This window comes from Cebus imitator, unplaced genomic scaffold (genome assembly GCF_001604975.1).
Source record: "Cebus imitator isolate Cc_AM_T3 unplaced genomic scaffold, Cebus_imitator-1.0 Scaffold205, whole genome shotgun sequence".
Classification (NCBI taxonomy): Eukaryota; Metazoa; Chordata; class Mammalia; order Primates; family Cebidae; genus Cebus; species Cebus imitator.
The window spans coordinates 2,144,271-2,157,994 of NW_016107520.1; the positions used below are offsets into that span (position 1 = coordinate 2,144,271).

The 13,724-nt window shown below is 37.7% G+C and overlaps 1 protein-coding gene across 7 annotated transcripts in view; it reads right to left on the reverse strand.

Annotated features, from left to right (window-relative positions):
- The window catches only part of SPEF2 (sperm flagellar 2), a 196,774-nt gene that overhangs the window by 21,980 nt on the left and 161,070 nt on the right, over positions 1-13,724 (reverse strand). For 5 of the 7 annotated variants that reach the window (XR_001830836.1, XR_001830837.1, XR_001830835.1 and 2 more), the window contains 6 exons: positions 12,877-13,005; positions 10,497-10,635; positions 7,526-7,755; positions 583-2,088; positions 252-460; positions 36-159 (listed from right to left, as the gene is read on the reverse strand). Coding sequence is in view for 2 of the 7 variants with exons in the window: in XM_017548274.1 (XP_017403763.1) it covers positions 7,526-7,755; positions 10,497-10,635; positions 12,877-13,005 (498 nt within the window). In the remaining 5 variants the exon portion in view is untranslated. The remainder of the gene's footprint in view (positions 1-35; positions 160-251; positions 461-582; positions 2,089-7,525; positions 7,756-10,496; positions 10,636-12,876; positions 13,006-13,724) is intronic. The other 2 variants (XM_017548274.1, XM_017548273.1) reach the window with 1 other exon arrangement.

The window sequence follows — 13,724 nt, forward strand, 5'->3', positions numbered from 1 at the left end:
ATCAGCCACTCTCCTTGGCTTGCTTTCTTGCTTACCTGCCATAGATCTCTAACTTCAACATGCTCCATTCAGTATCCACTTCACTAAGTTTCACATTGGCAGCTTCTGATACTGGTTCATGGTGTGCAGTCAGGATGGATACCTCTTTTTCTCCAAATTCTATAATCAAGATACCAGAAAGAGTCATATATATAAAAGAAACTCATACAGAGCATCAGAGAATAGGTTCGAAGTCAGTGCATGTGGATTACCTTGATTTATCTTTGTGGGTCACAATTTAAAACTTCCAATCACGGTAGCCCTCACTGCATTTTGGCTGGCGTCTCTGAAACAGCCTTGAAGCCTCTTGATAAGATGTGTTAAAACAGTAGTTCTCACAGCAGAAATGTTTTCTTTCCCTCTGAGGCAGTTTCCATGAAAGTGTGTGACTGAATCCACTATGCGTTCTTTTGGCCCTAGTCTGGGGAGAAAAAAAAAATCACCCAAATAACAACTAACAAATTAAAATTTAAAAATCTGGCAGATAATTTTGCAAGTCAAACTGTCTGGTTTGACAGATCTCTGATCATCCCAACCTCTTACCTTGTTTGATAAATTCAGAGCATTTCCAGAGTTGACACTTAGGTGGCAAATATGTCAGCAATTGAGTTTCTGTTCTTACTGACACAGGACGGAATGCTGAGGACATTAATGACATCCAACAAGAAGTGGGCAAATTTAACAATGTCAGCTTGGAGAAAAGACTCTAGAAGCTCTTTGGATTTCTTTTGACTGGCGTCACTTTTGCTTTCACCTGCCTGAAACACGGGTTGGGAATAACATGGTGGTTATCCTTCCCAAAATTATGATTCCAGGGAGCTCAAGAGAAGTATGTTCTGTGATTTTGAAAAAGTAAAACAATATGGTATTTCAAAATTACTTACTGAGTGGAGTTGCTGAACAATTGCAGGATATCCCTTGAGAAAGTTCTGGAGGGCTGCCTGTAATCCATGAAGACACCTCCTGCCTCCTATTTGAGAAGGCATCACAGGTCAAAGGTGAAGGCCTTTGAAAGCAGTCCTCAGAGCACTCTTATGAAGAGGAGAATTGTGATAAAAGTGATAAATTCTGTGAAGGAGGCCTTTGACATCATTGTACAGAGGAGTGCTCTGGAACACCACTTTGTAAGATAGTTCAAGGTGATGGCAAAGCAATATATAGTCTGTAAACATAGTTGTATTTCTCTTAATAGCAGGGCCACCTCATTGTTCCCTCCCTCTATCCCATGGGTACCATCACTTCCAAAACCAACCAGCTTCTTTGCCCAGTCTTGGCTTGACAGCGTAAGTTGAAGATTTCTCTCGAGAGTTTTCTCAGTGGCATTGTTTATTGCCAGAGGATCATTTCTTTCTACTGACTGTACGCCAACAATTTGACAGTGCACTTTTCCCACATGAGCAAACTGCACATAGACAAGTTCGGCTTCTTTGATTAAACTGTCTATGATTTCATCATTGATGACAGAGAAAAATTTTCTTTTTTCTAGCTTCTCTCTTAAATTTTTTTGTTCAGCTTCAGCGATAAAGTGTGTAAACATTCTTGCTGATATTTTAGTTCTGAATACTGGGCCAATATCAACACCTTTCATGTCAACCAACTTGCACATCCAAATAAAACCTTTGAGGGGACGCCTGGTCTTGGCAATAGCATGGCATGATCTGAACAATTTCTCTACTCTCCCGAGGGTTCCTTTGCTCATGGTCTTCATCATTAGTTTGGTGGTTGCTCTGTTCACTGAAGAACTACTCGTTGCTTCCATTAATGAAGCCTTGGCATGAGCCTCACTGAGATGATGTGCACTGAGAAACTCAGCCCTCAAGTTGTCAGTACCATAAAAAAAATTTGCTTGACTTCCCCCTGACTTGACTCGATGCTTATGACACAGGGTGCAGAACATAAGATTTAATAACTCATCATATATAAGCCAAGGGTATTTTTTAAGCCAAATTTTCAAAAATTGATTGTTTCTCTTTGGAAGGTAATGGTAAAGCTTCTGTGGCCTTTTCTGCTTTTCGGTGACTCTACTCACATCATCCAAGGGATTCCTGCCTTTAAAATAACTCCATGTTGTTATTTTAAGTAATCACAATTTCTACCCTCAGTTTTGCTTAATCTCTGACCCTCACCATTTGCTCACTGTTTTTGGAAAAATTTTATTGAGTGCGTATTACTTAGCGGACATTCTGGTGAGTGCTTTAACTGGTTTATATTACTGAATCCTCACAATCCATTACCCCTATTATATAAGTTTGGAAAATGCACTGACTGTTATTACCATTTTATGGATAAGAAAACTGGGGCACAGGGAGATTAATTAAACTGCAATGTTGCAGTGCTTGTAAGTAAGTGGTAGAGCTGAGATTCACCAGTAGGCCGACACTCCACAGCCCGCTTGTATACTTCACTCTTACACGTGTCTTGTGTGAGGAAAGGAGTGCTACGCTTTTCTTCACTTTTGAATCCATTGATTCATGCATAAGAGGGACATGGCTTTTAGCTAAAGTTTTCTTCCCTTGGTGATAAAAAAGGAATAATAGAGCATGCATGGTGGTGTGCCTGCAAGATCCGCCTTGGACATCCCTTCATTCCTGCCTAAGTCCTACCTTCCATGGCAATGCCACAGCAAGCTTGTTGACTTACAAAAAGGGTGCAAAGCTTTGAAATCCTTGCCAGGTGGTTTTGTAAAGGAGCTATGCCTCATGCCTCATCTTTTTCTTTCCCCCAAAGGTCTAATTTTTGACACATATTTGATTATATCTCAGACAAGAGGACATAAGTTTATCTGAACAGAAGGATAAAAAACTAAAAACTACACAAAACAAAGTCCTCAAATACCAGTTTCTCCTTGAAGGTAGAGAGCCTACATCACGTGTATATGTCCCTTCTACACTTTCTTTGATGTTACTAATCATTAGATTATATTGTCCTATTTTATTACATAATAAAAATTGAGTATGTGTTTATTAAAATATTTCATGTTAACATACACTCTTTTTGTCAGTGCTTTATGGTTTTAACATTTGACCCCTCTGAATAGAACTAAATAATGTGCTTCATAATGTCTGGCTGACTCCTAAGCACTTGGTAGATGTTTAAGAAAATTAGTCTCCTTTCCTAATTGATTTTCATGATTTCATATCTCAACTTCTTTTAATTGAAAACCTTGACATTAGTTGATCTGCCTCTGCCTTTCACACCTTATTTGAGTCTAACTTCTCCTTTGCTTTTTAATCAGTCTTTGTGTGGCTCTTGTTAAAATAGACCCCTATTTTTGCAAATTCTAAATATTACCATATTTCGCTTAAGATTAGTATCCTTGTAGTTGAAAGCTGCTGCCTTTGTTTTCTTATTCAAGCACTGAGCTACTTGTTAGTCTTCTGTGTTAGGGCTGTTGCACTAGGCCTGGGGTCTGCTATACACATATAAATGCTGATGAATAAATGAATAAAGTGATGAAAATATAAAGTCTCTTTTTGTTAAAGAAAGGGCTTTGGTTGAGCATGGTAGCTCATGGCTGTATTCTCATCACTTAGGGAGGGTGAGGTGGGAGGATCACTAGAGCCCAGGAGTTCAAGATCAGCATAAGCAACACAGTGAAATCTCATTTCTATTTGAAGATGAAGAAGAAGAAAAAGAATAAGAAGACGAAGAAGAAGAAGGAGAAGGAGGAGGAGGAGAAGGAGAGGAGGAGGGGGAGAAGGAGGGGAGGAGGAGGGGGAGGTTGAAGAGGAGGAGGAGGAGAAGGAAGAGAAGTAGGAGAAGAAGAAGAAGGAAAAGGAAGAGGAGGAGAAGGAGGAGGAGAAGGAGGAGGAGGAGGAGGAAAAGAAAGAAGAAAAAAAATTAGCTAGGCAAGGTGGCAAGCACTTGTAGTCTCAGCTACTTGGGAGGCTGAGGTTGTGTGTGTGGGGGGTGTTGTGTTGAGGCTGTAGTGAGCCATGGTTGTGCCACTGTACTCTACCCCGAGCTACAGAGTGAGATCTTGTTATAAAAATTTAAATTTAAATTTTAAAAAATTTAATTTTCAATACTGATTTTGCCAGTTTCAAAACAAAGTTTTAGTTCTATGGACAGATTTTCCAGAAGATGTTATCTTGAATTCTGAGTATATACTTTCATTTGTCTAATGTAAGTTCTCTGGCTTTGGGAGAATACCTGTGTATCTCATTCTAAAGGCATATTTGAAACTCTGTCCATACATGAACAGTTTTAACAGGCTCAAAACCATCTAGATTTACTACTGAATTTCTGTGATCTGAATCTGATCTAGTGGAAAGAGTTCGGCCACTGAATAAAGCAAAGGTAGGTGGAGGCCATACTCCTCTTTGCTGTAATCCCTATATTTTGCCACCTGCTGTGATAATTCTGTTAATAACACCTACTCTTCTATATCATTCCCTTCTCTAAGAAATCTTTCTGTATTTATTGATTTGAGTAAATGTTAGACTAACTTAAAACAATTTTCAGATCAAAAATACTTACCTGCAAATATATAGTATTGTATTTTTATAATTTTCTCAGAGACACTAAGCCTGGAAAAATCCACTGAACTTTCTAGTTACTCCTTTCAGGCAACCAACCACTCAGGTGCTCTTATTCCTGCCTTTGGGTTTTTGAGGCTTTGCAGAGAGACTGACAGTGCCGCCACTCTCTCAGACATAGTCTCTTTCCTGCTCCAATCCATTCTCCACAACACTTGGCTCTAAATGCCTTTGAAAATTCCTCTCCTACATGTTCTTTGCAAGCCACCTGAGACTTCACAACCTAGCCACAAGCTCTCTGTGGTCCCATCTCCTGCCTCTTGTCTGTTCACAGCTTCCTCAATATATCATGCAATCTCAAAAGCTCCACAGTTGCTCCAGTTTCCCCTTGGCCTGGAATACCCCACTTTTGCTTCTCTTCCTGGAAAGTTCAGTTTCAAAAGCCTCTGGGCTAACCCTCATGCTGACTCACATAGGCAGCAATAGCTACTTCTGCCTTTGAACTCCTGTAAAAACCATGCTGCCGAATGATCTGGCTTAATCACTATAGCCCAGAGTTCTGAATGTGTACCCTCTGTCTCTGGGACTAGTCATTAAATCTAAAGATCTTTAAGAGGGGTTCAAAGAAGGGGTCCTTGTCAGTTTTTCAGAGCAATGTTACAGGCCTTGAACAACAAAATGTTGCCTCTTTTGAAGAAAAAGAGAGGGTATAGAATTTGCTGGACCATGTTCTCTTCAGGTAGCTTCTCAGCAGAAGGAAAAATAGCTATGAACCAAACCTCTGCAGCATTGCATAGAGTACTGATGGGCTTACAAGGAAAAAGAGTTCCTATGGTTTAAGTGGAGACAGAGGAACTCTGCTAGAGTGTTCTAGTTTCAATAGAATCCAAATTGCTTCCATCAGAAAAAGGCTGTCTTCCTGATGTACTTGGCACTCGATGTTTGGAGACAGGATGTGCCCACTCAGAACTTACTAGAGTACACAAAATGAGTGTTTTTGTTTGTGATGTGTGTAGTCCCTAGGAAGCCACATTACTTTATGATTTAATTCTACCAGTTGGTGTACAATTTTTTGGGAAGCACTCTGGGGTAATATTGCAAGTGCCTACTAGGGTACTTGCACCTTTAAGACACCAAGCTAACATTTTGAATAATAGAATACTTTGTATCAATATTGTTTGATATTATATATTATATACCAGTATGACATTACTATAATCAAGTCACAATGGCTTATATGATTACACTTAAATTGCACATTCTATGTGCAATACTCTAAGCACTTTACATATATTAATTACTTTAATCCTCATAAACTTATTTCAATACATGAAATAAATAGCATTGTTATTCTCATTTCACAGATGTGGTAATTTCAGAGGGAAATTTAATAACTTGTCCACCATCATATGACAGTCATGTGACAAGAGGTGAACTTGAGAGAGAACTGTTTGACTCTAGTCATGCCATCATAGACAGAGGTGGATAATAAGTAAATTAACATATGAAAATGTTAGCAAAGGGCCTGACACATAGTGACCATGCCAAATTAGCTATTGTTATAATTTGGAAAATATTCACTAGATCTAACTCTTCCAGGAGTATGTTCATGGGAATGATTCCTAGGATAGTTGATGGAAAGAATGGTTTGCTGATTCACTGGCTTTCTTTTACTCATACTGTTCTGATGCTTCTAAAGTATGGATCTTTGCTAACTGGCAGGAAAAATGCAAGTGTAATCAACTGTTCCATGGCATTTTGCATGGAATACCATGTATAAGGTCATTTTTTTTTCTAGCATATTTGTAGCAATCATATCAATAAGTGATATTTTATGTGTAATCCTTACCTTTACCAAAAGAGATTTAGAATCATCACAAGTGGCAGAATTTGACCAGAAAAGAAGTGTTGACATGATATATACTGCTTTTCAACTTTATGTTATGTTTAGTAAGGAGTATTTTAATGAAGACTTTTGTTTTCAAAGGAATTAACCAATACTTAGCAGAAAACCCCTTATGCTCTTTTTACTAATGGCATATGATGTGAATTTCTAGAAATACTGAACTTTTTTTAAAAAAAGTTACATTGTAGTAATATTAAAGTCAGTTGACTATGCTATAGGGAAAAGTAATAATTTTCCAGTAAGTAGTATATATTGGAATATAAAATAAATCTGCTTATGAGAGGCAACTTAGTCCTGTGAGAAGGGGCAAGAACTTTGGATTTGAAAGAGTTCTGAATGATATATGACTATAGACAAAAAAAAAAAAATCTGCTAAACACCTGTGTGACTTAGTATCTAGACCTATAAAGTAGAGATGGTAATCCTATGTGTCTGTCTGAATTGCTTGTGCTATCAATTGACAGAACCCATTGAAGAATATCTAGAAGTAGGAAAATCCTGAATAAAAAAAGTCTGTGCAGATGCGTTGGGTCCATGCTGATAAAATGTGAAGGAGCTAAAATTGTTGTGTGCAGAAAACATTTATACTTACATGTGAACAAACTGACCAATTAAGCGAACATTTTCTAACAGCTTATTTGATTCTGCTTATGGTCTACAAGCACTGAGGGAAAAGACCAATATAAAAGGGAAATCTTCGACTCCCTGGTCTCCCCTCACAGATTATTGAGGGAAACAGAAACACAAACTCAATCTCAATACCAAATCTAAATTAGAAGGATGCACAAAGTCTTTCTGTAAGCTGCTGGGTGGAGTAATACTCAAATATATAAACTTGTCAGCAAGGGGCAGGGAGGGCAGGAGAGGGGAATTACCAGGAATAAGGATCATCACACTGTTCAAACATTATTCACAGTGGGTCCTGCTTGTTTAATTTGGGTCTATGTTGTACGAAACAATATTTGATAAACTAGAACAAAGCAAGGGATTGTTTTAGGGCCACATGATCCCATAAAGCTGATTTTACTTGTTGGTAAGTGATTGCTGTCCTGGTTAATCTTTACCTGTTTTGTGCTCTCTTCATGATCATTCTTTTTCCTACCTTTAGGTGCCATATCTAAGAACTGATCTCGAAGACTGTCAAGCTGTTCAATGGTCAGGTTGCCGTCTTCTTCCTTTTCTACAGGTAGAGGACGTATTGGTGGGGGAGGATCTGGGAAAACTTTTATATTGCCATTAATGAAGAACTCTTCTTGGCTTAAATAAAGTTCATTCTGAATTTTTGTAGATGTTTCAATGTGATAGCGAGCTACATCAGTTAATTTTTCTATACTGAAAATGATAAAACAGATAGAGTTAACCCCATGAAAGATACTATTAGATTAGTAAAGTTTGCTTATAAGACATACACACTAAAGCAAACACATTATGCAGCTGTTAGACAACTCCATCTGCATGCTTATAAATCTCAATTTGTCCCCAAATCTATTTTATAAAAAAACAAGGTATAAATAAATGCAGATTAAATAGAAAATGCATGCTTATTAAACAGCTAATAGTTACACATTTTATACAAAGCTGAACTTAAAGAGAATCTATTAAATGTAGTTTTTATTAGTATTAGAATATATTTTACTATGTAAGCAAGATTATGTCAAGGGTTATATTTCACTCTAAGTATGAACCAGAATAAGGTTGTATGGCACAATATTCGGTAAAATGTGACTATTAGAATAATACATTTATTTGGAATCAGGCTAAATTATAAAGTGAATCAAATTTGAGAATGTATTTCTAGAAGAGTGGCTTTCTCTATTTCTGTCAAGAAATTTGATGTTATCTAAAATACAGTTGTCAGAATATCCTGTTGCATATAATCCATTGAAATTGCTTTGCTATCTTCATGAAGAATAACAATTCCTAGCTAGATCATATGGTTAAAGCAGCAACAGTTAGGAACCACTATGATGCGGTAGAAAGAGTACTGGAATCTGAGTTCCCATCATAGGACACTCTCTAGGCACAGATCCTGGGGCAAGTAACCGAAGCTCTCTGTATGTCCTTGTCTTTGCAATGTAGTCAACAACACATCACTCCCTATCTTATGGTTATTAATGTGAGCTTGCATAAGGCAATGATTTAAAATGTACTGGGGATATAGTTAATGATCTTTTAAAAGCATTTTAAAGGTGAGGGAAGTTTTATACATGAATAAGTGCATTATCGCTGTAATGTAGAAAGGATCTTGTTTATATACCACAATGAAAGTGAGCATCATAGAAAAATACATATTTGATCTGATTTTATATAATTCATAAGTACCAAATATACCATATACTGAAAATATAACTGAAAGTTCAAAAAATAGTATTAGTTGCTGTCTTTCAAAAGATACTCTAGAATTCAACTACAGAATGTTGTCTTCGTGAGTGTTCACGTAGTATGAGTTAGCCAATTAGTTTATGCTTTATGGTAGTTGCATGCTCGGGGACAGAGGAGAAGGGCATTGGATAGCTGCTGAGTTTGCGTGAGTGAGGAGGGACTCCAGATGTGGATTGAGACCCAACCATAACCCAGCACAATGCTCTGTAAAACATGACTATTAGAATAATACCTTTATATGGAATCAGGATACCAAAACAGGTGCGCGCCACCTAGTGGAACGTTACCAAGAGTAATCTTAAGAATGGAAGGCAAAAAGTGTCAGGAAAATAAAAATAGGATTTGAAGGTCAAAGGGATCTGAGAGCTGTTTGTGTATTTATTTATTTGTTTGTTTGTTTGTTTGGATCACATTTCTAGGTTTTAACTTATTGTGGTCACAGTTCATAACAGCATTTGCAGATTCAGAGAGCGAAGACATATACAATACAAATCTGAGAAATATGAGTACATGTGCTAAAACTAATATGCATTTACATTGGATGGCCACATGGATGGTAGCCACGAATCCCCAAAATGAAGAAGGTATGCTTTCATTTGAAAATGGCAGGCAGAGAACAGAACTGAATATTATTGCTGTATGATGCTGATGAGTAATTGACTTGGTTATCCAGTAGTAAAATTATCTTAAGTATTACTGCAGTAAGCTTAGTTACTTATGCTTGTGTTTGTATTTTTAATTCTGTTTAATGTTTGTTTGTTTGTTTGTTTTACTATGGAGCAATAGTTCTAAATAAGTAGACTGAAGGCTTTACAGAAGAACTTCCTTATGAGACAAGGACCAGAAAAAACAAACCATAACAACTGTTTTTTACATGACAAATGTTGCTTCTAAGAATGCTTGCCTTTTGAACACTGTTTGTGTATCAACTTCTAAGTTTTCGGTAAATGTATATTGTAAATGGTAGCACATCCTGGAATCTATGTCTAATATACACTTCTGAAATAGCCTGGCTGGAGTGTTTCCTTGTATAGATGAAGCCAGTGGGGCCCAGAGCTATCAAGCATGTTACTAATTTGTGGACAAGATGGGGCTCCTGGTCTGTGGACAATCATGACTCACTCCACTGAGGTGCCTCTTTGTACCTTTTAGGGAAGAACTAACAGGATGAGGCTCATTGCCCCTCAGTGGCAATGAAAATCTGGGAGGTCTTTGGAACTCAACAGAAAAGTAGAACTTGGGGTTAGTCTTATAAGAAAATCAGCCTAGCTGGTAAAACATTCCAGTGAATAACTTTTTAATCTCCTCTTAATTGGCTCTGACTAATAATAAATCTACCATTAGAAAAGGATGAAACATTATTTTAGTTCTGAAAACTATTTTTAAATGACATATAATCTTACCTTGTAAAATAAGATTCTCATTGATCAATATGACAGCTAAACTTCTAAGTATTGTGTAAAGTTGAATATGGCAATAGAACCCTTTGATGTATGATTTACTGTTAGAAAAGAGTTAATACAAACATGACAGTAAATCTCATGTTATGTGTTTATACATATGATTTCTTACAAGGTCAAAATTTATATTTATAACTGCAATTTAAATTTGTAAAAACCTTAAAAATCTTCATCAATTTTGATACTTAGAATTAACAAAGCATATTTTCAAAAAGCCATATAGTATTTTACCTGGCCATTTCATTCAAATACCTCTCACCAAGCCATTTTTCCATGAGTTTATATACATCAACCACCTTTGTAACTAACTCTTCAAGAAAAGCCAATGCTTTTGTCTTTATCAGTTCAAGTCGAAATTGCGTGGCTGTTTCTATTTGCAAAGAAAAATAAGAATGTTTTCACATATTGCAGTCCAAGCATTTATTAATGAACAGATTCACTTTGAAACCACTCATGCTTCAATTTGTGAAGTCTTAGGTATACATTTAATATACCAGTATAGATAAGGTAATCTCCATCTCACTGAGAAGCAAAATGTAATATGTCGTAGAGTCATTTGAGAAGTTATCTGAACCAAAACTATAATTGAGCTTTTTATCCATTGCACTTCATAGCAATGGATAAAGTAAATGTACATTTCATTTGGTAAATAAAATGTGAAAACACATGTTGATAATTTCTGAATTTTGAAAAGGGACTGTGGGGACAAAGTCTTTTGCTTGTCTCCCTACTTTAGAACCTGGGGGTGGCAATGCCATTGTACTTCTCAGCGCCACTAAAAGTAGGGCAAGCCCCATGTACCCCCAGGCCTATTACTGATCCTGACACATAATTGGTTAGTGGATTTTAACTCAAACATTTTTACAGTTTCTCCTCTTGGCTTTTTCCATCATCACTGCCTAGTTTGGAGGCTGATTATCTCTCACCTAAACTGCTACAATAGCCACAATCCTACTTTTTTAAATCTTCTTTCCCCACCTCAAATCCAAATCCACCTCCACATTACCCACAGTAATTTGTCTTACCTGCAGATGTGATCATAATCACTTTTCTGCTCGTAATTTTTCACTAGCTCCCAGTTGCCACCAGAGAAGAATTGAACATTCTTGGCAGGGCCTAGATAACCCTCCATGGTCTGGCCTCCCCATCTCCCAGGCTGCTTCTTCCCAGAACATGCTTCATGTTCCTAAGCTACTTACAAGCCTCTTACCCCCTCTCTGCCATGGCATGTAATACTTCTCTTCATTCTCACTCCAACTTGTCCTCTGGAAAAACTTCTCCATAGTCTTCCAATTCAGCTCAACAATTAGTTCCTGTGGTAAGTCGGGAACTTCCCTCATGTCCCCTTTGCCTCATATGCCTACCACTAATATCATGTTCTTCTTTTTTTTTAGAGACAGGATCTTACTATGTTGCCCAGGCTGGATTCAAACACAATTGATCCTTCACCTCAGTCTCTTCAGTAGCTGTGACTACAGGCCCAGCTGTCAACATGTCAACAGGCAACAGTGATTGCATTTCTCTTCCTTGAGATTGAGTTTTATTTTTTGTTTATGTTTGTACATATAAGTGTGTGTCTCCAGCAACTATCACAGGACTCGGCACATAGTGGAAAGTCAATAAACATTTGTTATACGAATGAATGAATTTTGTCACACTAAGGATCACATAAGGAATGAACTGAAAGATGAAGTATACTGAAAACCATTGAAATCAGATGCAGAACAAGCAATAGAGAAGATGCATCTGTCCTGGGCTCTCCTGATGCCACAGGTCTCCCTGTGTTCAACTGACTTCAGATTTTATTGTTGGAATTATAGAAGTGGGTGGTAGTGAGATGGAGAGGACAGGGAGAGAAAAGGAGAAAAACAAGGGATGGAAAGCATCCTTAGTGGTTAAAGGTATCTCAGCACGCCCCATGCCACATTTTTGTGGTTTTGTCATCTTGTATATTGATCATGGCTGTTATTCCTTAGGATATGTTTGTTCAGTTTCCTGATCTTCTCAGATTTCATTTAGAATTCCATTACAAGACAATTAGGAGAGCCATAAGGAGAATACGTTTTGTGGAGTCATTGCTCCATAGAGAAGAACACCCCTGAACATAATAGATATATGACTGGCTCCTCTAGGGCCTTTGTTCCCAATAAATCACTTTCAGGGACTGTTAGCCTCTAGAAAGAATTTATTTTCCTAATGAGAGACTTAAATTATTCTTATTGTAATATAAAACCACTTACTTCAGGTAGCCACTACCTAAACCTGTAAAATCATACCAACTTTAAACATTATCTTTTGTTCCTGTTTTATGAGATTTTAATGACAGCTGTTGCTTTTTCTAACCCATTCCCAAATTCTTTTTGGTTCTTTTTGAGATCCTGCCATCAGTTAAGACTGATTAGGTGACGCCAAAACGTCTGACTCATGCAACACTCAAATCTAGTCCTCAAGTGGTCAAACAAAAACAGTCAACTGAATATTGTACTTTCAATCTGTTTGCTGTATGTTCTCATAGACATGGTCTGAGGCAATTGATGAGCCAGTTGTGGGCTGTTTGCCCACTGGTCTCCTTTCTACTGAAAAGCATCATTTAAGTTATTTCAATCGCTACCTTCAAATTGCAAGGCAGCAAGGTGTTCTTCTTTTATTTTGAGCTTCAGCTCATTTTTCATTTCGATTTCAGCAATTTCCTCTGTGGTTGCTACCACAGGAGTCGCTTCTGCTGTAGGTGTTGATTTACCTGAAATGGCAATGAAACACGCTGAGTAAATGAACAAAATACAAAGGTATGCACATAGCACTTGGACAGCATGAGCACCATGCAAAATTTGTTAAGCTATAAAGCTCTAGTGATTTGGAACCAATAAAACCTTTGTCTTCTCAGCATGAGTGATGAAATATTGAATTTTTCCTTAACAATTATCTGTATGGTGCCTGGGCTGGACTCATATAAAAACACCCAATTTGTGCAGTATAATTAAAAAAATGAGTTGTGTAGCAAGCACAGAGATGGTTATAGTCTCCAAACATAGTGGAATCCAGAGTTTGGGGACAAGAATGAGCAAATCCCAACATAGTGCCTACCCCATTAGACACCTGCAGAAATTACCACTCCATAAGGGATAACTTCTGTCAGAAAAGTGTGTCCTAGATCTTCACCAATAAAAGACAAGAGAAGCCAGGTGTGATGGCTCACACCTGTAATCCCAGCACTTTGGGAGGCCAAGGTGGGTAGATCATGAGGTCAAGAGATCGAGACCATCCTGGCCAACATGGTGAAAACCCGTCTTTACTAAAAATAGAAAAATTAGGTAGGTGAGGTGGTGCGCACCTGTATTCCCAGCTACTCAGTAGGCTTAGGCAGGAGAATTACTTGAAGCTGGGAGGCAGAATTTGCAGTGAGCCGAGAATGTGCCACTGCACTCCACCTCGCAGACAGAGCAAGACTCCAACTAAAAA